At 48.0% G+C, this 23,846-nt stretch overlaps 1 protein-coding gene across 1 annotated transcript; it reads right to left on the bottom strand.

The window, feature by feature from the left end:
- Nucleotides 1–6,152: 6,152 nt before the first annotated feature.
- Nucleotides 6,153–20,060, bottom strand: ALAS1 (5'-aminolevulinate synthase 1). Its single transcript, XM_019417062.2, has 11 exons — nt 19,953–20,060; nt 18,745–18,964; nt 15,825–16,052; nt 14,876–15,025; nt 14,237–14,459; nt 12,890–13,074; nt 12,155–12,334; nt 11,640–11,804; nt 8,870–9,138; nt 8,030–8,192; nt 6,153–6,461 (listed from the first exon to the last, which is right to left on the bottom strand). Exons 2-11 carry the CDS (start codon nt 18,941–18,943, stop codon nt 6,301–6,303), a joined length of 1,923 nt encoding a protein of 640 aa, XP_019272607.1. The 5' UTR covers nt 18,944–18,964; nt 19,953–20,060; the 3' UTR covers nt 6,153–6,300.
- Between the last annotated feature and the right edge of the window lie 3,786 nt (nt 20,061–23,846).

Genomic DNA, 23,846 nt, shown 5'->3' with positions numbered 1-23,846 from the left:
CGGCTAACCCTGAGCTCACTGAAGGTGTGAGTGGGAGGAAAGAAGGGAGAATTCGCCAGGTTTTCCTTCCTAAAGTGAGGAGGGACAAGAGGTGATTTGAGAGAAATTGAAAGGAGAAAAAGGGAGGGCCCACAGGACACAGGTCTGTAGGGGAGGGAAGCTGCTAAGGGCAGCTGCTTGGTCCTTCCCAGAAAGCAGGCTGGGTCTCCTGCCCCTTTTAACCCCTCCCCATGTGTCCTGCTGTCCCCAGGCTGGGTCAGTACCTCTCTGTTGTATATTGGTCTCAGGATCTGCCTCCCACACCTGCAGGACTGAAAATGGCTTGAAGGCAGAGAACTTAATATATAATTAAATAATATAGAATTTATAAATATATAAAATATATATAAATATATATAATAATAAATATAAATAATAATAAATAATAAATATAAAATATATAAAATATAATGCATATATTTTATAAATATAAAATATAATATATAATTAAATAATATAAAAATAAATACAAATTAAATAATATTATATATGTATATATATTATACCTATATAATAAGTATAATCTATAATATATAAGTATACTTATATATTATATATTATATACTTATAAGCATATAAGTATATATATATACTTATATATTATACTTATATAATACTAATATTATACTTATATATTTAAAGTTTATTTACTTTTGAGAGAGGGAGAACACAAGAGGGGTTGGGAGTGGGGGGAGGGAGTAGGGGAGGGGCAGAGAGAGAGGGGGACAGAGGATCTGAAGTGCCATGAGATCGTGAAGGAGCACCACGAGATCATGACCAAAGTCTGATGCTTAACTGACTGAGCCACCTGGGTGCCGCAGACCTGCTTCATTTCTGCCCCCTGAGAAGCAGCAGCCTGGGGAGCATTCATTCCCAAGCCAAGGGGGAAAGCTTTGTCGGGAGTTCAGAGGGACATTTGTGCCCTCTGGTGGCCATGCCTGTGCTGTGCCTAAGAGGCTGGCCCAGGTTGGGGAGAGGCCCTTGGGTAGCTCCCCAAAGCAAGGAGCTGGGAGCCACAGAAGATTCTAGAGTGAGCTCACAGCCAGCCCCCTTCTGTTTTCACCTAGAGTGCATGCTGGGTCTCTGTTCTGACATCAAAGGGACACCTGGGTGAGCCACAACCTGGCTACAAAAGTGGGCCTGCCTTCCCTGCCCTTGCCTTTCACAGCTGATTGCATTTAGGTGGGAGACACAGCTACATCCGATGAGGGTGAAGTATGTGTGTGCATTTCTAGTTTTGGTATCCAGTATAGGGTTCCAGACCCTATTGCTCGAAGCACCAATGACCAGTGTTTGGAGACACTGATAGAGTCTGCACTCAAGTGTGTGGAGAGTTGTGGGTCATGTCAGGCCTGGAGCCTTGGAGGTTGCTTTGTCCTGGGTTGCTGCTTCACTGTCCCCACAGCTGAGCCTACCTTTTGAGGAGAAGAGACATGTACAGCCAGAAAGTTGGAGCTGGGACCTGGGGTAGCAGCAGAGTGGAAGCAGTTTGGCTGGCTCGGGACAGTTGGAGTCCAGCCCAGTTGCTCCAGGACTCTTAGGGTGGAAGACTGGAGCTGGCCGCAGTCTTGGCTGGTCTTGCAGCCTGATTGTGGGCAGCCCTGGGGTCAGGGGGTGGGGTGCTGCTTTTGCCCCCCCCCCCCCCCCCGCTCCAGGGCATAATTGGGAAAGAAATATGGGCCACCTTCCTCTTTCTGACTTGGGCACAGGGGCTCCCATGGCAGGCTGGTGGCCTCTGTTACCTGCTTTCCAGCTGGAAAGACAGAAAGGTCTGATCCACCAGTCAGAAGTCCCACATAGGAGAGCCTGGGTCGCTCAGTCCATTAAACAGTTAAGCATCTGACTCTTTGTTTTCGGCTCAGGTTATGATCTCACGATTTTTGTGGGGATCAAGCCCTGCATTGGGCTTCATGCTGACAACACGGAGCCTGCTTGGGATTCTCTCTCTCCCTCTCTCTCTTCCCCTACCCCCCCACCACTCTCTCTCAAAATAAATAAACAAACTTAAAAAAAAAAAGTCCCACATGGGCTCTATCCTGCCTCTTGAGAGGGCCTCTCAGCTTCTGGAGGAGCAGGCAGAAGGAATGGCATGGCCCCACGTACTTCCTTGGCCTGTGCCTGGGGAGAAAAGAGAACAAGAACTTTCACTCAGGCTGGAGTCTAGGGGAGGCCCTTGCCAAACAGCTCTTAGGCTGTTCCGGCCACACCTAGGAGCGGGAAGCAGGGCCCAATCCAGGGCCCCATGTTTTGCATGCAGGGGACACAATTTGCCTATATCTCAGGACAGCTGAGTCTGCCCTCAGGCAGTTCCCAGACGGAACCCTCATGTACCCACCTACCTCATGCTCACAGTTCTGGTTCTTTTGGGGCCTCAGATTCAGAAGAGCATTTTAGAGATGAAGCATGGGGGCTATGGTAGAATGACTGTTGGCTTAAGTGAGTCTGAAGATACATGGCCCTAGATTCAACCTACAGAAAAAAGTTCTGCTGTTGTCTCCAGGATCAGAAGGGACAGAGCTCCATTATCCCAAGTCCTGAGCTCGGGTGGGACTGCTGAGAGGGACTGCCATGGCGCTGTGTTCAAGAAGGGCACCCATGGCTGGCTACAGGCTCTCTCTTCTGCACTGCTGGACATGGAGCGTGAGCACCAGCTGTGGCCTGGCTCTGTAAGGCTGGGGAAGAGTGGCACTCAAGTCAGCTCACCTGGGCTAAGTACTGGCTCTGCCATTTGGATTATCTTGGGCGGTGGGCGACCTCCCCTTTGGAGCCTCAATTTGCTCATCTGTAAATAGGGGTGGCCGGGGTTACTCTGCAGGCTGTTAGAAGGCTTGGTGCTAACGTGTGTGAAGGTCTGAGAAACCTAGCAGCCCCCAGTCATTATCATTAGGTAAGGGGCTCATGCTGATGTGGCTTTGCTTTTTCATCTCTGTACCCAGAGACTGACCCTCCACCTGGAGCACTGAACGGGTTTCAGAGGCAGATGTGATTGAATCAGGGGCACAGGAAGCTGGGAGCAGGACCCTGGTGTTGCCTCCTGTGCTTTTTGCTGTCATGGGGCAGTGAGTACTAGACAAACAGAGGTCTGGGCACAAGACTTAGGGAAATCTGATAGAGGAAAACTTAAATGTAAGGAAATTCTCCCCGCTAAGATTGGAAATGACAACTCAACGACAACAACTCAGCTCAACGACGACCACAACCTTTCCCTCAAGGATACTGTAATGCTCCTGACGTTTCCATATTCTTGGAAAATTTCTATGGTATCACACATTTCTACACTCAAGACCCTATTAGAAGCCCAGCTTCTCATTTTTAAGCAGTTCATGAATCCCATCCACTTCCTGCAGATGGTACCACCATCCTTTGTTCTCATAACCCCGAGTAGCAGTGAGGAGAGAAGGAAGGTGACCAACCTCGTTGACCCAGCTGGCTCTGGGTATTATGAGAAGGAAGGGGAGTCTTGCTAAGTATTCAGAGAGAAACATTACCCAGGCTGGAGGAACAAGTCACACTGGGAGGAAAAGAGGTGGAGGGAGTTCCCGGCGTGGGAACACAGGGTGAGTTGCGGGGGGGGGGGGGGACAATGGGAGAGCCCAGCTGCTCATGTGGGAACAGGGCTGGGAAAGCAAGTGAGACATGTTTCCTGAGCAGAAAGGAACTGTATGGTGGTTGCGAGGTGATGTTGCCTCCCATCGTGCCCCGCGGCTGCCTAGATGTGTGGCTTTATTTGATGGGACCAGAAATCAGCCCCTCTCTCTAGGGCCAGTCCTGGAGAAGGGTGCGCCCCAGGCAGGAATGCCAGTACAACTGTCTCCAGGGAGGAGAGAGCCACAGCTGCCCTTCTAGAGCTAAGAGAGGGGAGCAAGGCTGGGCATTGTCTTTGTCCTCCAGCTGCTTGGGGTTCTTTCAGCTCACCTATGTTTTCCAGTGAAGTAGATTTGGTATGGGCTGAATGTGTACTCTCTGAATTCATGTATTAGAGCCCTGACCCCAGTGTGGTGACATTTGGAGGTGCAGGCCTTTGGAAAATAATTAGATTCGGTTATGAAGTGAGGCCCTCATGGTGGGATTAGTGGCCTGAGAGAAAGAGGAAGAAGGAGACCTCTCTCTGCACATTCTGAGAAAAGGTCATGTGAATTTATGGCAAGAAGAGAATAGTCTGCAAGCCAAGAAGAGGGCTCTCACCAGGAACTGAATCTGTTAGCACCTTGATCTTGACCTTCCCAGCCTCCAGAACTGTGAGAAATGGATGTCTCCTGGTGTCTGGGGTGTTTTATTACGGCAGCTACAGTGAAGAAAACCCCCTTTCACTCAACACACACTTGCTCAGTGCCTGCTGTGTGTCAGGTACTGTGCTGGGCACTGGGGATATAGAAGTGAGGAGACAGAGCACATGATCAACAGCGGAAAGTCATTGCAGGTAGTGACCAGTTCTTGGAAGGGCAGCACAATAGGAGGTCAAGTGACAGTGAGAACACTAGAGGGGCTGGGTTGCCTTATCCCGGGGCTCAGGAAAGGTCTCCTCAGGACTCTTGACCTATGTAAAGAGAGGCAGCCACGCCATGATCCAGGCTAGAAAAATCCAGGGAAGAAACAATGGCTAACAGCAAGGCCCAGAAGCTGGAGCGCACCTGGGAGGTCTGAGGCCTAGGAGAGTGCATCAACACATGAAGCAGAGTGAACAAATCGAGAATGGAGGTGGGATGGGATCCCGACCGCAGAGAATATGGTCAGCTTGTGTGAACAAGCTGGAATTTAATCCTAGTGCCACTGGAAGGCCCAGGAAAGTTCTCTGCAGGGGAGGGACATAATACACTTTATAATTTTAAAAGCTCTCTCAGGCTACCGTATGGGGTCGAGGCTGGGGCAGATGCCAGGATGATGGCACACCTGGGATCGCAGTAGCAGAGGTGACAGGAAGTGGGCTAGCCTGACACGTATGTTAGAATTTATAGGACTTTGCCAACAGTCTCGTGTGAGAAAAGATAGCGGACTTCTCCATGAGGGACCAAAGTAAGTGGGTAGATGCTGGAAGACAAGGGAAGAGAAGGCAGAGGAGTGGGCAGGCCGAGGTGCCCTCTGGACCTGTGTGGTTCGAGGAGTTCGACAGCAGTCAGCAGCGACCAGCTGGAACTGAAAGCCCAGGGCTGGGAGAGATCACATGGTGTGAGGGAAGTGCTAAGTGTAATTAGAGATGAGGCTGGTGGGTGCCCAACATTCAAAAAGGGACCAGTTCGTGAGAGAGTTCAGTGTTCAGGAGAGGCTGGTAGCACAGGTCAGAGAAGGAAGCTGTGAAAAGGCCAAGGACAGACACCGCAAAGACCGCTGGGAGAGCCAATGAAAGGAAAAACACTGGATTTGGTAAGATAGAGACAAAATGTGGCTTAAAAAAAAAAAAAAAAGTAGCCTCCGCAGGCGCAGGACAGAGGACCAAGTGAGGCAGCTGATCAGGAAAGAGGCAGAACAGAGGGGACGGGCAGTAGCCCAAAGGGGGTCTAGACTAAGGGAGAGCTGGCTTATTTAGTAGGTGGGTGACAAAGCCTGCTGTAGGCCAACAGGAACAAATTCATGACCTCATGACTGAGGAGGTTAGAGGTGGTTGTAGGAAGGTGCTAGAAACCATAGGACCCAGAAAAAAAAGCAGGAGTCAGACAGAGGAGCACGGACACGTGCACTGTCTCTGCAAGGGACACAATCACAGGTATAGAGGGCAGACAGGCTGAAGGACTCAGTGGGGACAGACAAGCAGTTCCCTTCTGACTGCCCTACTTTCACAGGGAAGCCTGAGGCCAAGGCAGTAGCTGAGAAGGGAAAGCAGGGAGGGAAACCGCTGTGGCAGGACCACAATTAGAGGGGAGGAACTGGAGTGAAATGGCCACCACGGGGCCTGGCCTGCTCAGGGCCCCTCAGCTGCAGGGCTGGGGCGGCAGTGGGCAGTGAAGACAAAGTTGGGTTCACGCCGAGCAGGAGGGTCTGCCACCCCAGCCGTGTCCGCAGTCACTACCAGAGGACCAGGACATGCCCATCATTTCACGTATCTCAGCAATACAGACCAAGTTGAAAGGCATGAGGAAAAATGATTTTTCTGATTCAGCGGCCAGTAACAGGACCCGTCACTTAAACAAGAATTTATTTTCAGGACTGTGCTTTTACTATAGATTAAAATTTAATATAATTTAATTCACATATAAAGACAACTCTGGAGACTATGTGGATACGACACGGCCTGGGGTTCAGTGAGTAACTGAGGTCACGACACACTCAGGCCTGGGCAGATACCAACTTGCTCATGCCAGAGAAGTAGGATTTCTCTCTTTCACTCATCACTTCAAAATGCAGTGGCCTCCTGCAGAAGTTGCACTCGGCTGAGGAATGTGGCTTGAGTTCCAGACCCACTCTCTTCCACGTGGCCAGCAGATTCTCTGTGAGGAAAAAGTTTTTAAAAATTGAAGGGAGTGGGGCGCCTGGGTGGCTCAGTTGATTGAGCGTCCGACTTCGGCTCAGGTCATGATCTCACGGTCTGTGGGTTCGAGCCCTGCGTCGGGCTCTGTGCTGACAGCTCAGAGCCTGGAGCCTGCTTCCGATCCTGTGTCTCCCTCTCTCTCTGCCCCTCCCCCGCTCTCACTTTGTCTCACTCTGTCTCTCAAAAATAAATAAATGTAAAAATAAAAAAAATAAAAAATTGAAGGGAGTATGCATGCAAGAGAAATGCAAACATCGGCCTACACAGAAAGTCAAACACTGGGGCGCCTGGGTGGCTCAGTCAGTTAAGCATCTGACTTCAGCTCAGGCCATGATCTCACGGCTCGTGAGTTTGAGCCCCACATCGGGCTCTGTGCTGACAACTCGGAGCCTGAAGCCTGCTTCAGATTCTGTGTCCCCCTCTCTCTCTGACCCTCCCCTGCTCGCACTCTGTCTCTCTCTCTCTCAAAAATAAACAAACATTAAAAAAAAAAAAAAGTCAAACACAAACGTTGCCAGCGGCATTATTTTCATAACAGTCAAAAAGCAGAAACAACCTAAATGTCCATCAACTGATGGATAAACACAATGTGGTACGTCCATACAAAAGATTATTCGGTATAAAAAGAAAGTGAGGATTCAGGCTACAACACAGGTGAACCCTGAAAACACGGTGCTGTAAAGAAGTCAGGCATAAAGAACCTATGTAGGGTATGATGCCAGTTATGTGAAATGTAAAGCATGGGGCAAATCCACAGAGGCGGAAAGGGGTGAGCAGCTGACAGAGGCTGGGGAAAGGGGACGGCATGGCTGCTCATGGGTATGGGGTTTCTCTCCAGGGTGATGAAAAGGTCCTGGAATCAGATAGTGGTGATGGTAGCACAACATCATGATGGACCTAAGACCCCCAGAACTGTATACTTTAAAAGGGTGAAATTTGTGGTATGTAAATTATATCTCAATAATGCGGTTTTAAGGCAAGCAGGACCACCTGAGGAGGCTCAGGAGGCAGAAGCAACCTGTGGCTGAAAGCAGCTCCTGGATCTCTGCCTTCAGGTTGGACATGGGGGTGCTGAGTTGGGTTGTACAGAACCACAAGCAGTATAAAACACTGAACAATTACACTCATCAGAAGGTGTTAGGCGGGGGGGGTTGCTTCAGGGACTGCACCTCAGGGGAATCGAAGCCCCAGGCCGAGCTCCAGAGGGCCAGGGCAGACTAAAGCCTTCAGAGGCCTCTCTCTACACCCCAGCCGTCACCGTGCATCTTTGAGTCACCCTGACAAGGGGGCAATGGAAACGGTGGGTGGATGAGCAGGCTCCCTCAGCGCTTCTAAAAGCAGGCGTATACCCCTTAAAGTGAACCAAACAAACGTCTTTTACAGTTTTATACCATCTGAGAGCATTCTTAATTACCTGGAGAAAGAAACAGTTCTGAATGCCTTTGAAGGACTTCGATTATACACAGCGCAAAGACAGCTTTATGCAACTCTCCAGTGAGGAGGTCCCGGCACTCTCCAGGTACTCACCAAGGAAGTAGTTCATCATCTGCGGTGTGTGGTGAGGAGTGGGGGCGATCCGCAGGAGCTCCTCCCCCCGGGGCACCGTGGGGTAATTGATTGCTTGGACATAGATGTTATGTCTGCTCATTAGTTCATCACACACTTCAGTGTTTTTCGCGGCATCTGCAACCTAAGTTTGACAACAGAAGGTAAGGTCACAACAGCGTGGACTGCCTCTTAGCAGCAATTCTAATGCACACGGCACTCAGGAGGCTCAGGCTCGAGCAGGAGTGTAAGCCTGCAACTTAAAGGGCCCAGCTGTGCTTAGTATGGTCCGGGGGATGGAAACCACATAAGAAGCCAATTTCACACTGATCTCCCTCCCAAGCTTCAACTTCAGTTGATGCCAGCTAATTCTCCTATCCAGGGATGTGCATACCGTGGGAATGAAGCAGCTTTGACTGTACTAGCTGTATTAATTCTACTAATTCAACTGTGACACCAACAGGCCACTATTTACAGTGGAAAGGGCAAGACCTATTTCAAAATTAACTGAATAAAAAGCCATACTTCAAAGCGAGCCAAGTTTAGGCTCCCGGAACTTTTCAGACAGAAGCTTTGTGTTTACCCTTTTAAGGCCAGTGTTGTGGAGAAGGAACCTCTGCTCTAGCCTGCTGGGTTCAAAGCCTTCATTTTCACTGTGAAGTCAGCCAAAGGCAGCAACGAGCAGAGGGCCACTGACTACAGCCCCCTGCCCCAGCAGCCCCCCTGCCTCCCTCAACTTCAAGAAGGCATGAAACAGAACATCTCACACGTCATGTGCAGAGGCACAGCCCCCAGCAAGTCCAGTCACAGACAGGTCATTACCCGGACAGGGATGATGTGACTGGGGCAGTGGACAACCGGGAGGCCCGCGTCCATGAGCATCTGCCTCATGAGCTTGACGTTGCGTTGGTGCTGGCGGCGAAGCGCCCGCCCCTCAGCACTCTTCAGGATCCGCACAGACTCCAGGGCTCCAGCCAGCAGCATGGGCGGCAGGGAGGTGGTGAAGATGAAGCCAGCCGCATAGGACCGTACCGTGTCGATCAGAGAACTCGTGCTGGCGATGTACCCTCCAACACAGCCAAAGGCTTTGCCTAGGAGGAGACAGCCACATTTACTATAGCAACTGCCCCTAAATGTACCAGCAAGACGCTGCACAGCCTTAGAGCATCTTTGTCTCCTCAATGTGCCCTAAGACTATAAAGTAAAGGGATGTCCACCGATTTCTGAAAGGGAGAAAGTTGAGGAGGTTATGAAAGGGTCCTCCCCTAATTCACATGGCCACGCTGGTATCTGACTAGGATCAAAGGACAGGTCTCCACAGCAGGCCTAGCACTGAGCGACCCATCCCGTGCGTCTGAAGAGCATGCCGCTGTGTCTCTTCCCACCCGGACTGGCTGCTCCCCCAGTGGGCAGGGCGCCACCTCCCACGCTGTACATGGTACGTGGTGGATGCTCTCTGGGACAGGATCGGAATCGTGCTGCTGGCAATGTCCTCTCGCCGTGAGCATTCCCCCGGAGGCTAGAATGTAACCCAGCTAAGACATCAACTGTTTTGGTGTGACCGGAATGGTCTCCTACCTAAGTAAACACTGAACTCTGACAAGCAGCATCGCCCAGAGAAAAATGAAAACTCAGAACCTGTTAGGGTTGATTTAGGGCCCACCTCACTTTTTGATTCTCCTCAAATCCCTTTGTATAATCTGTAGCTCAAGTTTCAGGATTAAGAGCTCGAGAAGAGTCCTTCTAGATGTTAACATTGTGTTCTGTAATTAACATTCCTGCTTGAACCCCACACAGGGCTGGGTTGGTGTAAGCTCTTACAGTGGAAAATTTCTCTCTCCAGTCTGTTCCAGCTCACAATGACTACACCTTCACAAAGCCTGCATCACAAGAGCTCTCTGAAAGAAAATGGTTGCTGTAATTAGGACATATGAACAAGTGCTCTTCTCCTGGCAGGGGCTCTACCCTGAGACCCCTGACCTCTCCTGGTTTGCCCAAGGTTCTCAGCCCCTAGACAGTGCTGGTGGACACTCTTTTAGGCCCGCCCTTCCTTAATGCAGGCTGTAAACTGGCATTTCAGCAGAGTGCTACACGGGTCTCTAACTGCCTTTTTTTTTTTTTAATGTTTATTTATTTTTGAGAGAGAGACACACAGAGCTCAAGAGGGAAGGGCCGGAGAGAGAGGGAGACAGATAATTTGAAGCAAGCTCCAGGCTCTAAGCTGTCAGCACAGAGCCTGATGTGGGGCTCAAACCCACAAACCGTGAGATCATGACCTGAGCCAAAGTCGGACGCTTAACCGACTGAGCCACCCAGGAGCCCCTGCCTTACTAACTTTTGAAATCTTCAGAGTTTTATAGTTCACATTTTCATCTTAGACTCCTCATAGGCAAAGAGAAGGCCTATGGTAATTGCTTGCACATGTTTACTTATCTTCTCCACAAAAACTGAGGTAGGGCTTGTTAGCTCCCTTATACAGGTGTCCCTACTTTTCAAAAGTTGTTATGCCACTTTGCTTTTATGAAAGACCTACATTAGTACTTGGTTTTCACTCACCGGAAGAAATCTGAGAGGGCTTTCACTTTTATGAGAAAAAGTGGAAGGTGAAAATAGCCTCCAGTGTTTGGCACTGCGTACCCCAAGCAACGAAAGTGGCCCTGCCCAGCCCTATCCCCGGGAAGCACAGGCGGCACCCCAGCGTCAGGCCACCAGAGCTTTGATCTGCATCTGTGAGCACCTGTGTCTTTGCTTTATGCCATCTTGTCTTACGAAACGTTTCAAAGGGACACTCCACTTTCAGGTAGTGGGGAAACCTGTATCGGTGAGGAAACTGAGGTGCAGCTCCAGGTTACACAGCCAGGGAGCTATGCAGATGGGATTTATGCCCAGCAGGCAACATGGCTACAGCGGCCAGCCCCATGAGATAATGCTTCTCACCTAGGAGGAGCAGATACAGAGTAGCCAGAGTGAACTGCAATGGTCTCCATGTAGTGGGCACAGAGCTCAGTGTTTCACACACCTGAACCCATAGGTCCCAACAAATGCTCTAAAACATGGCTAGGATTCTTCAATATAATGGAACAATCTGAAGTACAGAGAGTAAAGGCTGTTGCCACGTAGCTAGAACCGCAACTATGTTTGGAATGAGCTCGGATGGCAACAAATGGTATTTGTCATATTAGGCTGTGAGATTTAATTCTGGGAATCATGCCTCCACGATTCAAGGGATTCTGCTAAGCTGTGCCACCACTGAGAATATACAAACTCATCCAGAAAGTGGCCCAGGCTTTAAATGCTATCACACTGTCTCTTCACCTGACCCCAGGTAGTCCTGAGGCCTTGATAGGAAGATACAACTTTATTTTTAAAAATTTTTTTTAAAGTTTATTTCTTTTGAGAGAGAAAGAGGGCAGAGAGAGGAGAGAGAGAATGCCTAGCAGGCTGTGCACTGTCAGTGCGGAGCCCGATGAGGGGCTCGAACTCACAAACCACAAGATCATGACCTGAGCGATGCTTAACTGACTGAGCCACCCAGGAGCCCCAGGAAAATATAACTTTAGTGCAGATTACAGAATGTGCAGAGTATACATACCAAGCGTTCCAGAAATGATGTCCATTTTGGGCATAACTCCGTCACGATCACCAATCCCTCCACCTCGAGCCCCATACAGTCCCACAGCATGGACCTCATCCACAAAGGTGATTGCTCCGAACTCATGCGCCACATCACATAGCTCTTCCAGTGGGCACACTGCCCCTGAGGAAAGAACACAGACTGCCTTGAAGAGCTTGCTGCTTCACAAATTTCTGCTTGGTAAGAGTCAGTCAGAACAAAACAGCTTATGTTCTAAAGATATCATTTTTAATACTGGGAAAGACAATGAATTTCCCCCAGTTTCTAGTTTATCTAAGGTTCTCAGAGCCTAGTAAAGGCCAGAATAAAAAAACCTACGTTCCCTCAAACCTATACAATGTCCACCAAATACGAATTCCTAGCAGAATGAAAAGAAACTGCAAAAACAAAATAAGCATTACACTTTATTTAAAGAGTCCAGGCCCAGCTTGTTTTTCATTTAAGGTTTCAGACTGGCCTCTACTTAGACTTACCATCCATTGAGTGGACGGTTTCAAAGGCGACAATCTTGGGGACCGAGGGGTCAGATCTTTGTAACAGTTCTCTGAGGTGGCTGACGTCATTGTGGCGGAAGATGTACTTTGGCACTCGGCTGTTCCGAATCCCTTGGATCATGGAGGCATGGTTTCCAGAATCAGAGTAAATCTCACAGCCTAACAGGATACAAAAAACCTCACTATTTATCAAGCCATCTGCACCAAAGACAAATTATTTCCTAGACAGTCAGGGACAACAGACTTTGCCCTGAAAGTGCTGCTTTGCCCAGTAGGAAAGACACTGCTTGCCAGTTTCTTCCTGGGAAAACCATGAACTAGTGCTTCTCTTTTGAGAAGGCCCATAGGTGTATAATAGAATAACCACTGGGCAGACAACCAATCTGCTCTTAAATCTGGCCACCTCATTCCAAACTTTATCAAAAGATAACTACCAATGATTAACAGAATTCTCCAAAGGATTTTCCTAGCATACAACACACATTTGAAGCAATTAGCTTAAGGACAGCCCTTCAAATCTGCTTCTTCATTAGTATCATTTGCTGCTGGAACTTTTCATGTGCAGTGAGCACTTGATGCTCAATTCAAGGAAAAATGCTCCCAGATACTATCACTGCTCTTAACTGTTTTTGGTAAGCCCTCTTTGTTGTCAATATCCCTGCTATTACTAGGAAACTCAAAAAACTCTAAGGCACCCATGACAGGCTTCCTTACCCGGCATCATCCTAGCCAGAGTGAACAGGGTCGAGTCGTTGGCCACAAAGCAGGAGGAAAACAAGAGTGCTGCATCTTTCCCATGTAAATCAGCCAGCTCCTGCTCCAGGTCCACATGGAATTTACTAGTTCCTGAAATATTTCTAGTACCACCTGCTCCAGCACCATGTTGTTTCAAAGTGTCCCTTTTATTTAAAGAAGAAAAAAAAAATTGGGGAGGGAGCAGAAAATAAATCTCATGGTTCTGAACACTATGTGAATCATTCCTCTCCCTAGGAGCTAGGATACTGAACCTTACATTGATCTAGCACTCTCTCATGGTGAAACCAGGAGTCAGAAGTTTCAACTGACTTCATCTTCAGACTAGGTGGCATTTGGTGTCAACACCAGGGTGATGATACCCTGAGGATAACTCCAGGGATCAAGAACAAGTGTTCGTTTATCAGTCAACTAAGTACTTAGTATTAGCTGAGTTAATTTACTAAGGCTTCTTTATTCTGACAAATACCCTTCTCTCCAAACACATCAGTCGCTACAGGGACATCCTGGATGGCGGTTACCTGAACCTAAACCCTCCGAAAACCAGTCACATAATGTTGGGATTTATCTATCAACACACCTCAGACTGGACTCTCTTTAGCAAGCCTCCTTGGAGACTCTGACAAGCAACTCTCTCAAGTGTCCTCAGCCAGGCGAACCTCCTAAAGAACATGAATGACAGGATCTACCATCTTTTTAAATGTCTTTTTGAAGCAGCTTTTCCTCCAGTGCTGCTAGATTTATAGCTCTCCATCCGAAGTTTCAGCAGGGATGCCTCTGTGCAAGGCTGCCTGGTGTTAAAGGCACACTCACTTAAGGAGTGGTAGTGGGTGAATAGACAGGAGCAGTCAATGAGCCAATAAACTTGAACCCTCATACACAAAGGGGCTCTACCAACTACTTGTGCGCTCGAGTTCTTTTACAAGTAATCCGCAGAGGGGCGCCTGGGTGGGTCAATCAGTTAAGCGCCTCTTAGTTTGGGTTCAGGTCATGATCTCACGGTTCGTGGCTTCAAGCCCCACATCGGGGCTGTCAGTGCAGTGTGAAGCCTGCTTCGGATTCTGTGTCTCTCTTCTCTCTTCCCCCACTTGCCCTCTCTCTCTCAAAAATAAATAAACATTAAAAAAATTTTTTTAATTAAAAAAAGTAATCTGTAGATATTTTCAAAGGCTGAGAATAGTATTTTGCTATGGTACACTTTCAGCTGCTAAATACTCCCCCCATAAAAGATCCAATCCCTCTAAATCATCAATGTCTTGCCAAATAATTGGCAATTTCAGCGGTATCTGAAAGCTGAGGGCTACTTACATCACTGCCCCACACACTCGTGGATGGCGACTCATTCCTAGGTAGTCATTGCTACACCAGACCGACACCTGCTTTTTGGTGATGAGGGAGTCCGAATAGTCATCCGCCATGGGAAAGATGTGTGCCCTCCGGTTCACAGTTTTAAAAACTCGATAGGTATGGTCATTTTTTTTCTCATCAATTTTCTTCTCAAAGAAACGATCATATTGAAAAGTGGAAACAGCTAAAAACCAAAGATGGGACAGTCTGATGGTTAGGAAGCACATCTGGGCTTTGGCAAAAGACCTGGGTTCCAACCCCAGCTTGGTCATCTAATGGCAGGGAGATTCTGGACAAATTAATGAAGTACTCATGTGGGCAAGTTACATGCCATCCTCATCTTGAGATCGTGAAGCTTTCAAATGAGACTGTGTATGTCAACTGTTTAATACAGGGCTAGGGCACAGAAAGGTAGGTATTAAGGGACAGAAGGCAGGTTACCAACAGGATTTGTATTTACTATGGCCAAGAACACCTACTTGTATCAAGCAAAACACAGAGCTTTTAATCCACAACTCACCATGCAATCTTGTATTTAATCTAATGTATGTTTACGTTAAAAACCCTCTCCTGCATCAGGCAAATAATGATGAGACGTACATTTTGGCAAGTTATCTTGAAGAAGATGGGATACTCTTTCTGGTCTTTGCTTTCGCATGATATCCTGGAAGTTCTTCAGCAACCCACTTGGCTCCCCACTGTCGGTCTTCACACTAATCACACTGGGGTTCACTGAGGTTTGGGCAACCTCTGTAACAAAAGTAACAAGTGAAGGGAACCAACATTCTATTTTGAGTTCACAATATTGAATTGTCAAAATATTGTCAAAAGTGAATTACTGTCTAGTTCACCAAGAAAAACTGATCATAACCAAAGTGAGTAGTAACTGAGTGTATGAAGTTTTCTCCCTCCCTTTTATTTTAATGGTCAACGCCTGGTGTTGTTTTCTTTTGTTTTCAGAGCTACCAGACAGCTTTAATAAACATTAAAGTCCAAAGCTTTCTAGCTGGTTGGCATGCCTTCCCCACCTTCCCACTCCACCCAATGCTAATCTCAATTTTCTTCATGGAAAAAAATTCCAGCCATATGCATCATTTCTGCTGGTGAGGTTTTCTGGGGACCTTGGGTGCTCTGTGTACATAGCCACAACTGGAATTAAGGTTGCCTCTTAATCACCCTCAGTAAGACACACAGCTTGGGAGTCCTAAGACCATCAATTATTGCAGTATTATTTTTTACCTTTTATCCCACCAGATAGCAGGAAAGAAAGAAAGGGCAGTTTTGTAACAGCTTACACCATCAGGGTATTTTCACAAATGAAGCAATTACTATCAAAGGTGGTCATATCCTACACACACACCAGGAAGAAAGTCCCACATTTTGTCATGTGGTCCTCGGATTCCTATCTTGATGACCTTCTTCCTTGGCCCTAAAAGAGGAAGTTTTTATACAAATACTACCCTAATAAGAGCTCATACATAAATCTGGAGGATCAAAAGAACCAAAAGGACCTCTGTACTCCTCCTAATGGTTCCAGTCATCTGTTTACCTTTCCTCACGGCATGCATTTCCTGCACATCCTCCTGAAGCTCTAGACTGGCTTTGCAGAAGACGCTGCTGCCCTTCTGGCTCATCTGGGCTGCCAGGAAAGGGCATTTGCTCGCAGTGCCCTGGCTTGTGGCAAGGGAGGGATGTCCAGACGGAATCTGTGTGCCATCTGGAGTCTGCTGGGATCCATCAGGAACCTGCTGACCCTCGGCTTTGGCAGTTTTGTCCTCTGGGGGGTGAAATGGAAAAACTGAAGCATCAGATCTGGTTGCACAACACGCAAGAAAGCCCCTTGTTTCTTTCTCTTATTGCCTCACAGAGAAGTTTTAGACTTACTCTACCCCCACATTTTAGGCACAAGTTGACTTTTATTAGATTCTGCTAATTGAACCATTTTCTCATCTGCCTCACTGGAATCAATGTGCCTGTGAGGAGTTAATTGGCATGATCCAGCTACCTTTCAAACCCACAGTATTTTTCCCTTATAAATCCACCAAAAGTAGTCTTTTCTAGTTTCAGACAGCCAACAGTTCTTGAGATGGATTTCAGTGAATCTACCCTAACGACACACAACATATTTCAGGAGGGGACACACTCTTGAAGGTAAGGAGAAATGTTCATAGAATTTTTTCTCTGCTTATATATATTTTTTAATTTTTTTAATGTTTATTTTTGAGGAGAGAGCACGAACAAGCAGGAGAGGTGCAGAGAGAGGGAGACAGAGAATCTGAAGCAGGCTCCAGGCTCCATGCTGTCAGTCCAGAGCCTGACGTGGGGCCTGAACTCACAAACCCGAGATCATGACCTGAGCTGAAGTCGGACATTCAACTGACTGAGCCACCCAGGCGCCCCTCTCTGCATATATTTTCAAAACACTTTCTTGACAAAAAGGCTTGCTGTTGCTTAACATACAAACTACTGATTTTCTTAACAAAAGAAATTAGGCTAAAAGTGAACTCTTTACATTTTTGTCTAACAGAATTCAAATTATTAGTATATGCCAAGAAAAAACCACACGGATATCACATACACAGCATCTACTAGCTCATCTAAATGCATCAAACTAGTTCACTGACTTAACACAGTTGGCTGATAATTGTACTTCTACTCACAATGACTCTCCTTTCCCCTGAAGCAAATTCATTCACCTTCCTTCTAGTAAAGTCTTATTCTGCATCGTCCTGGAATACTGTGAGTCAGAGGCTAACTTCTACAACTTGGTAAGATGTCTCAATGCAGTTTTCATTAAAATTTTCTATAAAATCAAAAAATTGCTTTGAAGTTCATGTCATTCATTATAAAAGTAATACACATTCACTGTGGGAAATCTAGAAAAAAAGCATTCTATCATTCAAAACATAACCATTGCAGGCATCTTAGTAAATTATGTTTTTTTAAAAACATATTTTTTTACATATGTGCAAGTTTAAAAAAGTTTTACTTATTCTGCATGTGCTTCCTTATTTTGCCCTTTTCATTATAAAGATCAAAATAGCCTGTGAATATCATTTGCAATGGCTGCAACGTCTATCAAGTGAACAAGCCACGTTTTACTCAACTTCCTCTATACTAGGGACAGAATAGTAAAAGAGGATCTTGACTATTCAGGAAAAACACATAACTAACTCTTAAAAGAGTAAAGAGGAAAAGAAATCCTACACAGGATTATATCCTTTCTGCTTACAAAAAAAAACCAAAACACTCCTTTCTTACAAGAAACACATCCAGAGAATACACCTAACAGAGTTTACAAGGTAAATTATTCTCTAGGATTAAGTGAAACCTGAAAAGCCACATCCTCTCCTGGTAGAGCCAGAGAAAAACTACATCCAACTCTGATCTCTTTATTAAAAACAAAATTTAGGGGCATCTGGGTGGCTCAGTCAGTTAAGCGTTCGACTTCGGCTCAGGTCATGATCTCACGGTTCGTGAATTCGAGCCTCATGTCAGGTTCTGTGCTGACAGCTCAGAGCCTGGAGTCTGCTTCATGTCTGCCTCTCTCAAAAATAAATAAACATTAAAAAAATTTAAAGATTCATACATAAAATAAAGATACATGTATTAAAAAAATCACTACTTTAATGAATTCTATGATTCCATTTATGTGAGGCTTCTAGAGCAGTCAAATTCAGAAACAGAAAGTAGAATGGTATTTGCGGGGGGCGGGGGGGAGTTAGTGTTGAATGAGCACAGAGTTTCAGTTTGGGATGCTGAAGAGCTCTGGAAATTGGATGGTGGTCGGGCTCTGCACTGACAGTATGGAGCCTGCTTGGGATTCTCTCTGTCTCTCTCTCTCTGCCCTTCCCCTGCTCTCGCTGTTTCTGTCTCTCTCAAAATAAATAAGCTTAAAAAAAATTTAAAAACATATGAATGTACTTAACACCGCTAAATTGTACGTACAGTTGGTAAGAAATGGTAAGTTTTATGTTAGGTGCATTTTACCACAATAAAAAAAATAATTTAGAAAAGAAAAAAGTCACAACTTTAAAAGCCAAAAGCTTCCACTCAATTTTGCTGCAAACCTAAAACTGCTCTAAAAAATAAAGCCTATTTAAAAAAAAAAAAAAGCCAAAGAGCCAAATATTTAATGAAGGAAAGGTTGAACTAGAACATCCTAACTTTATATTTATGTGAATGAGGTACTGATGAACACTAAAACTCCAACAGACATCGAATACAACCCATAAACCTGTAAGGTGCACACTGGCCACCGTCTCACCTTTCCAGATGGGTAAACTAAAAGTGCACACTTGCAGGGTTAGGATGCCAACTGTGAGATAGTCCATGCAAAGAATCAAGCCTGACACAGAGTAACTCCCTCTGTTACTGTGCCCCCATCACCGCTGTGGACTAGAAGTGCTTCTAGTCTAGTGATGAATGCTAACACTGCCACCTCCTACTTTATTGCCAATGACACTTACTCTCATTAGCCGGAGGGGTTTCTTTGACCTGCTGGCAGTGTACTGTTGAAGTGGACAGGGCCCGAGGGGCTGGCTTGGCCCCAACTTCCATCATCTTAGGGCAGTTTTGGGCATAGAACAACAGAGATTTGCCTGCCTTCTGCAGAAAGGCCTGAGGCACTCGGGATAAGAATGGGCAGCGGCGAACAACAGTCTCCATGTCCGAGAGGGTGCACTGATCCTATAGAAAGACAATGAGTGACATCAACACTTAATAATCAGGCAAATACTACTGCAAGGTCACTGGGTTCAGGTGTTGCCCACAGTTTATAGCAAGGGTACCCTGGGATATAACAAGTCTCACTCAATAATGTCTAAGGACAGCATTCATGTGGGACTCAACTAATTAGTGGTGACCATACTCTACCCAGGTCACCAACTTCTCCTTTCATTCCCCAGCTCTACACAAAAGCACCTGTAAAGCAACTTTACCAAGTGAAGTAAATACTGATGATTAACTACCAAGGGGCTGAGACAACAAGGGACAAGTCAGGAACAGGTTTGGGAGGTCAGAGGCTCCTTGAGGAAGATGCACAGTGCAGATAAAACACGTTGGCACACACCCAGGTGGAGAAGTGAGGCTAGGGAAGAAGTCACTGCCATTCATCCAGGCAGAGGAACTCGTAGGGATCCTAAACTTCTCCTGGTCCTCACATCCCCAGACCCTAGGAAGGCACCCAGCTGGGCTCTGGGTCCCAGAGGCAAGGATTTCCCTGAGGTCATCCCCCACAGCTCTAACACGACTAAACTGAGAAAGGAGGGGACATAAAGAAGGGCAGGAAAACGAGGGGAAGTACGGTTGGGGCTAACTGGGGAGAGGCAGGAACTATAAAATCGAGGGTGTTGGGTCTGGAGTTAGATCGTAGTCCTGGGCGGGGAGAGGTCAGAGGTTATCCTTGGGTTGAGGGCTCGAGAATAACGGAAAGAGTATGAGAAAGGAATTCTAAAGAAGCGGCCAGTTAAATAGGAAATGTAAGGAGGGAGCTGAATAGGGTATACTGAGGCGGCCCAATGGGCTAAGAATCTGGGAGATGAACGCTGACCCCAAGCAGGCAGGTGATGGGTGCAGTGGGGGATGGGGTCCCAACGTCCGGGAGAGCGGGGCGCGGGCTGGCAAGACACGCGGGGACTTCCTTGCCCGGCGCCGTACCCAAAGCGCGGGCCCTCACCTGCGCGGGGGACTGCAGAGGCGGCGGCGGCTGTGGCGGAGTCGGCAGGCACCCAGGCCAAGCAGAACCAAACCGTTGCCCTTGTCTGCGGGAACCCTCAGGCCGCGAGCGGCGTCGCCCTAATATACCGCCAGAGTGAGCGCCGCGCATGCGCCATGGGCGTGGACTTCCTCCGCGCAGGCGTACCGCGTCGAGCTCTTAGCGTGGGAAGGGTGGGGCCCCTACGTGGGCTTGGCCAGTCGGTCTGGACCTGGGCTTTCCCGGATCGCCTGCCAAGAGAAGGAGGGGCACGGTAGTGGATCCTCCACCCTCTTCTTGTTTCTCTACTAACTGCCCTATGCTTCAGAACCCTGTAAAAGGGCAGAGTCGGAGGGGAAGTGCCCCTGAGGACAACTGGGACGTTATAGGGTTGTAGAAACTGGTGCCTTGGATATAGAAGAAGGAGGGTAAGGAAGGCGTTCCGGACCACGGTCTAAAGCAGGATCCGCCCTGTCTGTGACGAAGGGCTTCCCAGAAGAGGTGGGGGTGTATTTGCCCAAGGATGGAGTGGTTCTGGGGGTGATGTGGGGAGAGGGTGAGGCTGGAGGGGGCCCCTCGAAGTCCGAGATGAAGGGACTTAATCTGAGGCAGAGAAAGGGCAAGAGGGGCTGGGCTGGATAGAACCCGTGTACTATACAGCTCTGAGCACTATCTGGAGATAGTGTGGAGGCGCAAAGCCTGACGTAGTTAGGGTTTGACACATATTATTATGACTTTTTTTTTTTCCATCGCAGGCGGTCCGAAGTGTCTTGCTGGCCGCCTTCGGCACCAACTGGGCGGCTCAGAACTCCATCCCAAAGTTCAGAGTTGGGCCATGGCTCCTTTGGGTCTCCCCAGTCCACACCTGCAGGGTAGGGTTAGGCAAATCCCTCTCAGGAACACCAATCTGCTCCACACCCTTCCCAACTTAACTTGAGCTGGGTTGGCCTGGGCCTGTGCCAGGCTCACAGCTGCCCTCCTCCAGTCTTGAAGGGGCCATTCAGGTTGCTCCTTCCTTAGCTGGGCATTAATAATAAGAGGGACAAAGTCCAGAGTGATGGTGACTAAGATGTGTCCAGGTACTTCTTAATTCCCTCTCTCTTGAGTCTCCAGCCAGCTGAGAGGCAGGCAAGGGGAGTCTCCACATGCAGAGGAGGGAGCTGGGTCCAGAATGGCACCGGGACCAGTCCAGGGGCCCATGAAGAGGGCTCTGGCCTAGGAGTCCTGGGCCGAGCTCTGCCCCATCCTGCTGAGAGGAGACATGAGGAAAGGTCAGCACTTGGACTCAGACCTAAATGCACCTAGAAGTGGAAATGGTGAAGATGGTGTTGAGTGTTTTGCTCTTCTCTGGGCCTCACTTTCCTTATCTGGGCAATGGGATCATAATCCCTGTTCTACCTGCCTCACAGGACTGTTTGAGTGATCAGAGGTGAAACAGAAGCAGAAAGAACTGGACATTGGAACTAAATATGGGTTCTAACCCTGGCACTGAATCTCACTTGGCCTTGGGCAGGCCACAACCTCTCTGAGGTTCATTTTCCTCATTGTAAATCTCTCCCAGCCCTGCCACTTGTGGTTAGCAGGAGGGTCAGGTGAAGTCATGGATTTCAGAGGCTTATTGTTTAAACCAGCAAGGCTCCAGCTCTCTGGGAGTTTCCTGTTTAATAGAGGGAAAGGTTGAGAAACAAAAGAGACTCACTTGGAAAGTGAAATAGAATGTTGTAAACAATTCCAGATGGAGGAGGAGGCTGTTACTCCCCAGACACTGAAGGAGGGGGGATCCCAACCACCAAGAAGCCTTCCGGAAGAGTGGTGCCAGCTGGAAGGGTGGGTCTACATGCGACTGGGAGACTGATAAGTGAAGCTTTCAGTGGGAAAGTCCCAGGCCTGTCCTGGAGGGTTAGTGTGAGTCAGCCTGAATAGCTGGGCTTCAGGGATGCAGCTAGAATGTGAGGAGGTAGGAGAGAAAGGCCGTAAAGGGGCCACAGAGATTTCCAGTGTCAGCTCAAGAACCACCACCAGGGCAATGGTCAAAATGCGTATTCACAGGCAATGGCCCTTTGATTCTGACCCAGGAATCTATATTTTCACCAGGCCTCTCTCTTGGTGATGTGCGGGCAGCATATCTTAGGGCCACATATCTTAGGGCCATATCTTAGGGAACTGTTTCCTGAGTGGTTTCCAGTTTGGGATTTTGAAGGGCAAATACTAAAGCCATGAGTTCTAATCCTGGCTCTGCCACTTTCTGATCGTGAGGTCATCAGCAAAATACCCCACATCCTAAGCCTCTGTTTTTGCATCTGTAAAGTGAAAGTACCTCACCTGTCTCGCTGATGAGTGGGTCCCATTCAGCCTTCCTCTCCTCTCTTCTCCCTTCCCCATTCTTTTTCCTTTCTTCTCTCCATTCCTCCCTCCCTTTTCTCCCTCACTGCTGTCTTGCCTCCCTCCTCAGAGCTGCAGTACAAACTCGTCTTATCACCCTGGCTCTGGGCAGGGAAGACCAAGCTGCTGGAGTTCAGGCAAGGTCAGGCTCCATTCCGGGGACAATGCTGAGGCATGACCTCTCCTCCCCCACTTCTTCCCTCCACCCCAGTCTGCGTCATCATCGTCGTCTGGGACTGCTGCACACAGCACTCCTCCAGCGGTCAAGGCAGAAGGAAAATGTCAACCCCAGCCCCAGAATTCATCCTTTTCCACTCTGGGCCCCAGAAACTACTTGTAGTAGTGCCACTCTGTCAGAGTCAAGGAGCCAACAAGGGACCTTGGACAAGCTTACTGCTTTCCTCTGAGCCTCATTTTCAACATCTAGCAGCCAGGCAAGAAATCCCTCCAGTTCCCCAGCCCCAGGAGATCCAGATGGACATGGGACAGTTTTGAAGATAAATAAAACCTCTAGCCTGTTCTTCTGATGCTTGGTGTGCCCTTGGCTGTGAGCCAGCCATGCTCCTTGGGATGTTAGTGTCTGTCTGTCTGTCTGTCTGGCAATGAGTGGGAGATCAGCCTTACAGAATGGTTAGAGACTCTGGAAACAGTTCAGCTCTGCCCTACAGAGTTGGAAATGTGAGCTCCAGGGTTAACAGTAATAGGGTCCAGTAATTAGCATAGGAGATGGACTCTAAGGGTTGGGCAGGGTGGGAGGGTCCCCAACACCTGCCTTGTGCTGGCCCTTCCTTTGGAGTCTTCTTAGGCTCTGGCCCACCCAGAAGACAGGCCTGGGCCTGGGTTTGTAAAGCCAGCTTTGGAGCAAGGGGTGGGTTCTGATTGGCTAGAGGAGAAAGGGGCTGGATTGGGGCAAAGCCAGCAAATGCTCCAGGAGGTGTGTTGTGGGGGGGGGGGGTGGATTGCACGTAGGGAATAGTATCCCCTACCCCTGAAGAGCAAACACTGTTCTCCCAAAAAGCCTTGGAGGACCCCTGAGCCTAGCCCTCTAGGATAGAACCCACAAACTGTGTTCCAGATATGTTCTCTTTGACCCAGACAGTGCTTTTTAAAAATGTGGATTAGTTACCAACATTTAATAATCAAGATATTGTTACACTGAAATATTCCCAACTTTCCTTGAGGGATCATCATGCCTGGAGCTCCTGAGCTGGCCCAGGCATAATTTGTTCTCCCCAGTTCTCTACCAGCCCTCCCATCAGTGGGTCCCCGATCCTTAGGACATGTAATGTCCCAGCAATAACATATTTCTGGCTTTGTAGGCATCTGAGTATGTGTCTGCAGCCCTAACCCATTTTAGAGCCAGGGTGACTAAGATCCTGAGAGGGGAGAGGTCTCACTCAAGGCCACATAGCAAGTGAGGTTTGGTCCGCAAGGGGACCCAAGTGTCTTGCTTTCTAAGCCACACACTGGGCTTTTCTGCCCTCACAGCCTCTG

Source organism: Panthera pardus, unplaced genomic scaffold, assembly GCF_024362965.1.
Source record: "Panthera pardus isolate Hobbes unplaced genomic scaffold, ASM2436296v1 HiC_scaffold_8, whole genome shotgun sequence".
In the NCBI taxonomy this organism is placed as follows: domain Eukaryota; kingdom Metazoa; phylum Chordata; class Mammalia; order Carnivora; family Felidae; genus Panthera; species Panthera pardus.
Note: the sequence above shows the minus strand (reverse complement) of the source record. Positions and strands in the feature narration are given on the sequence as shown.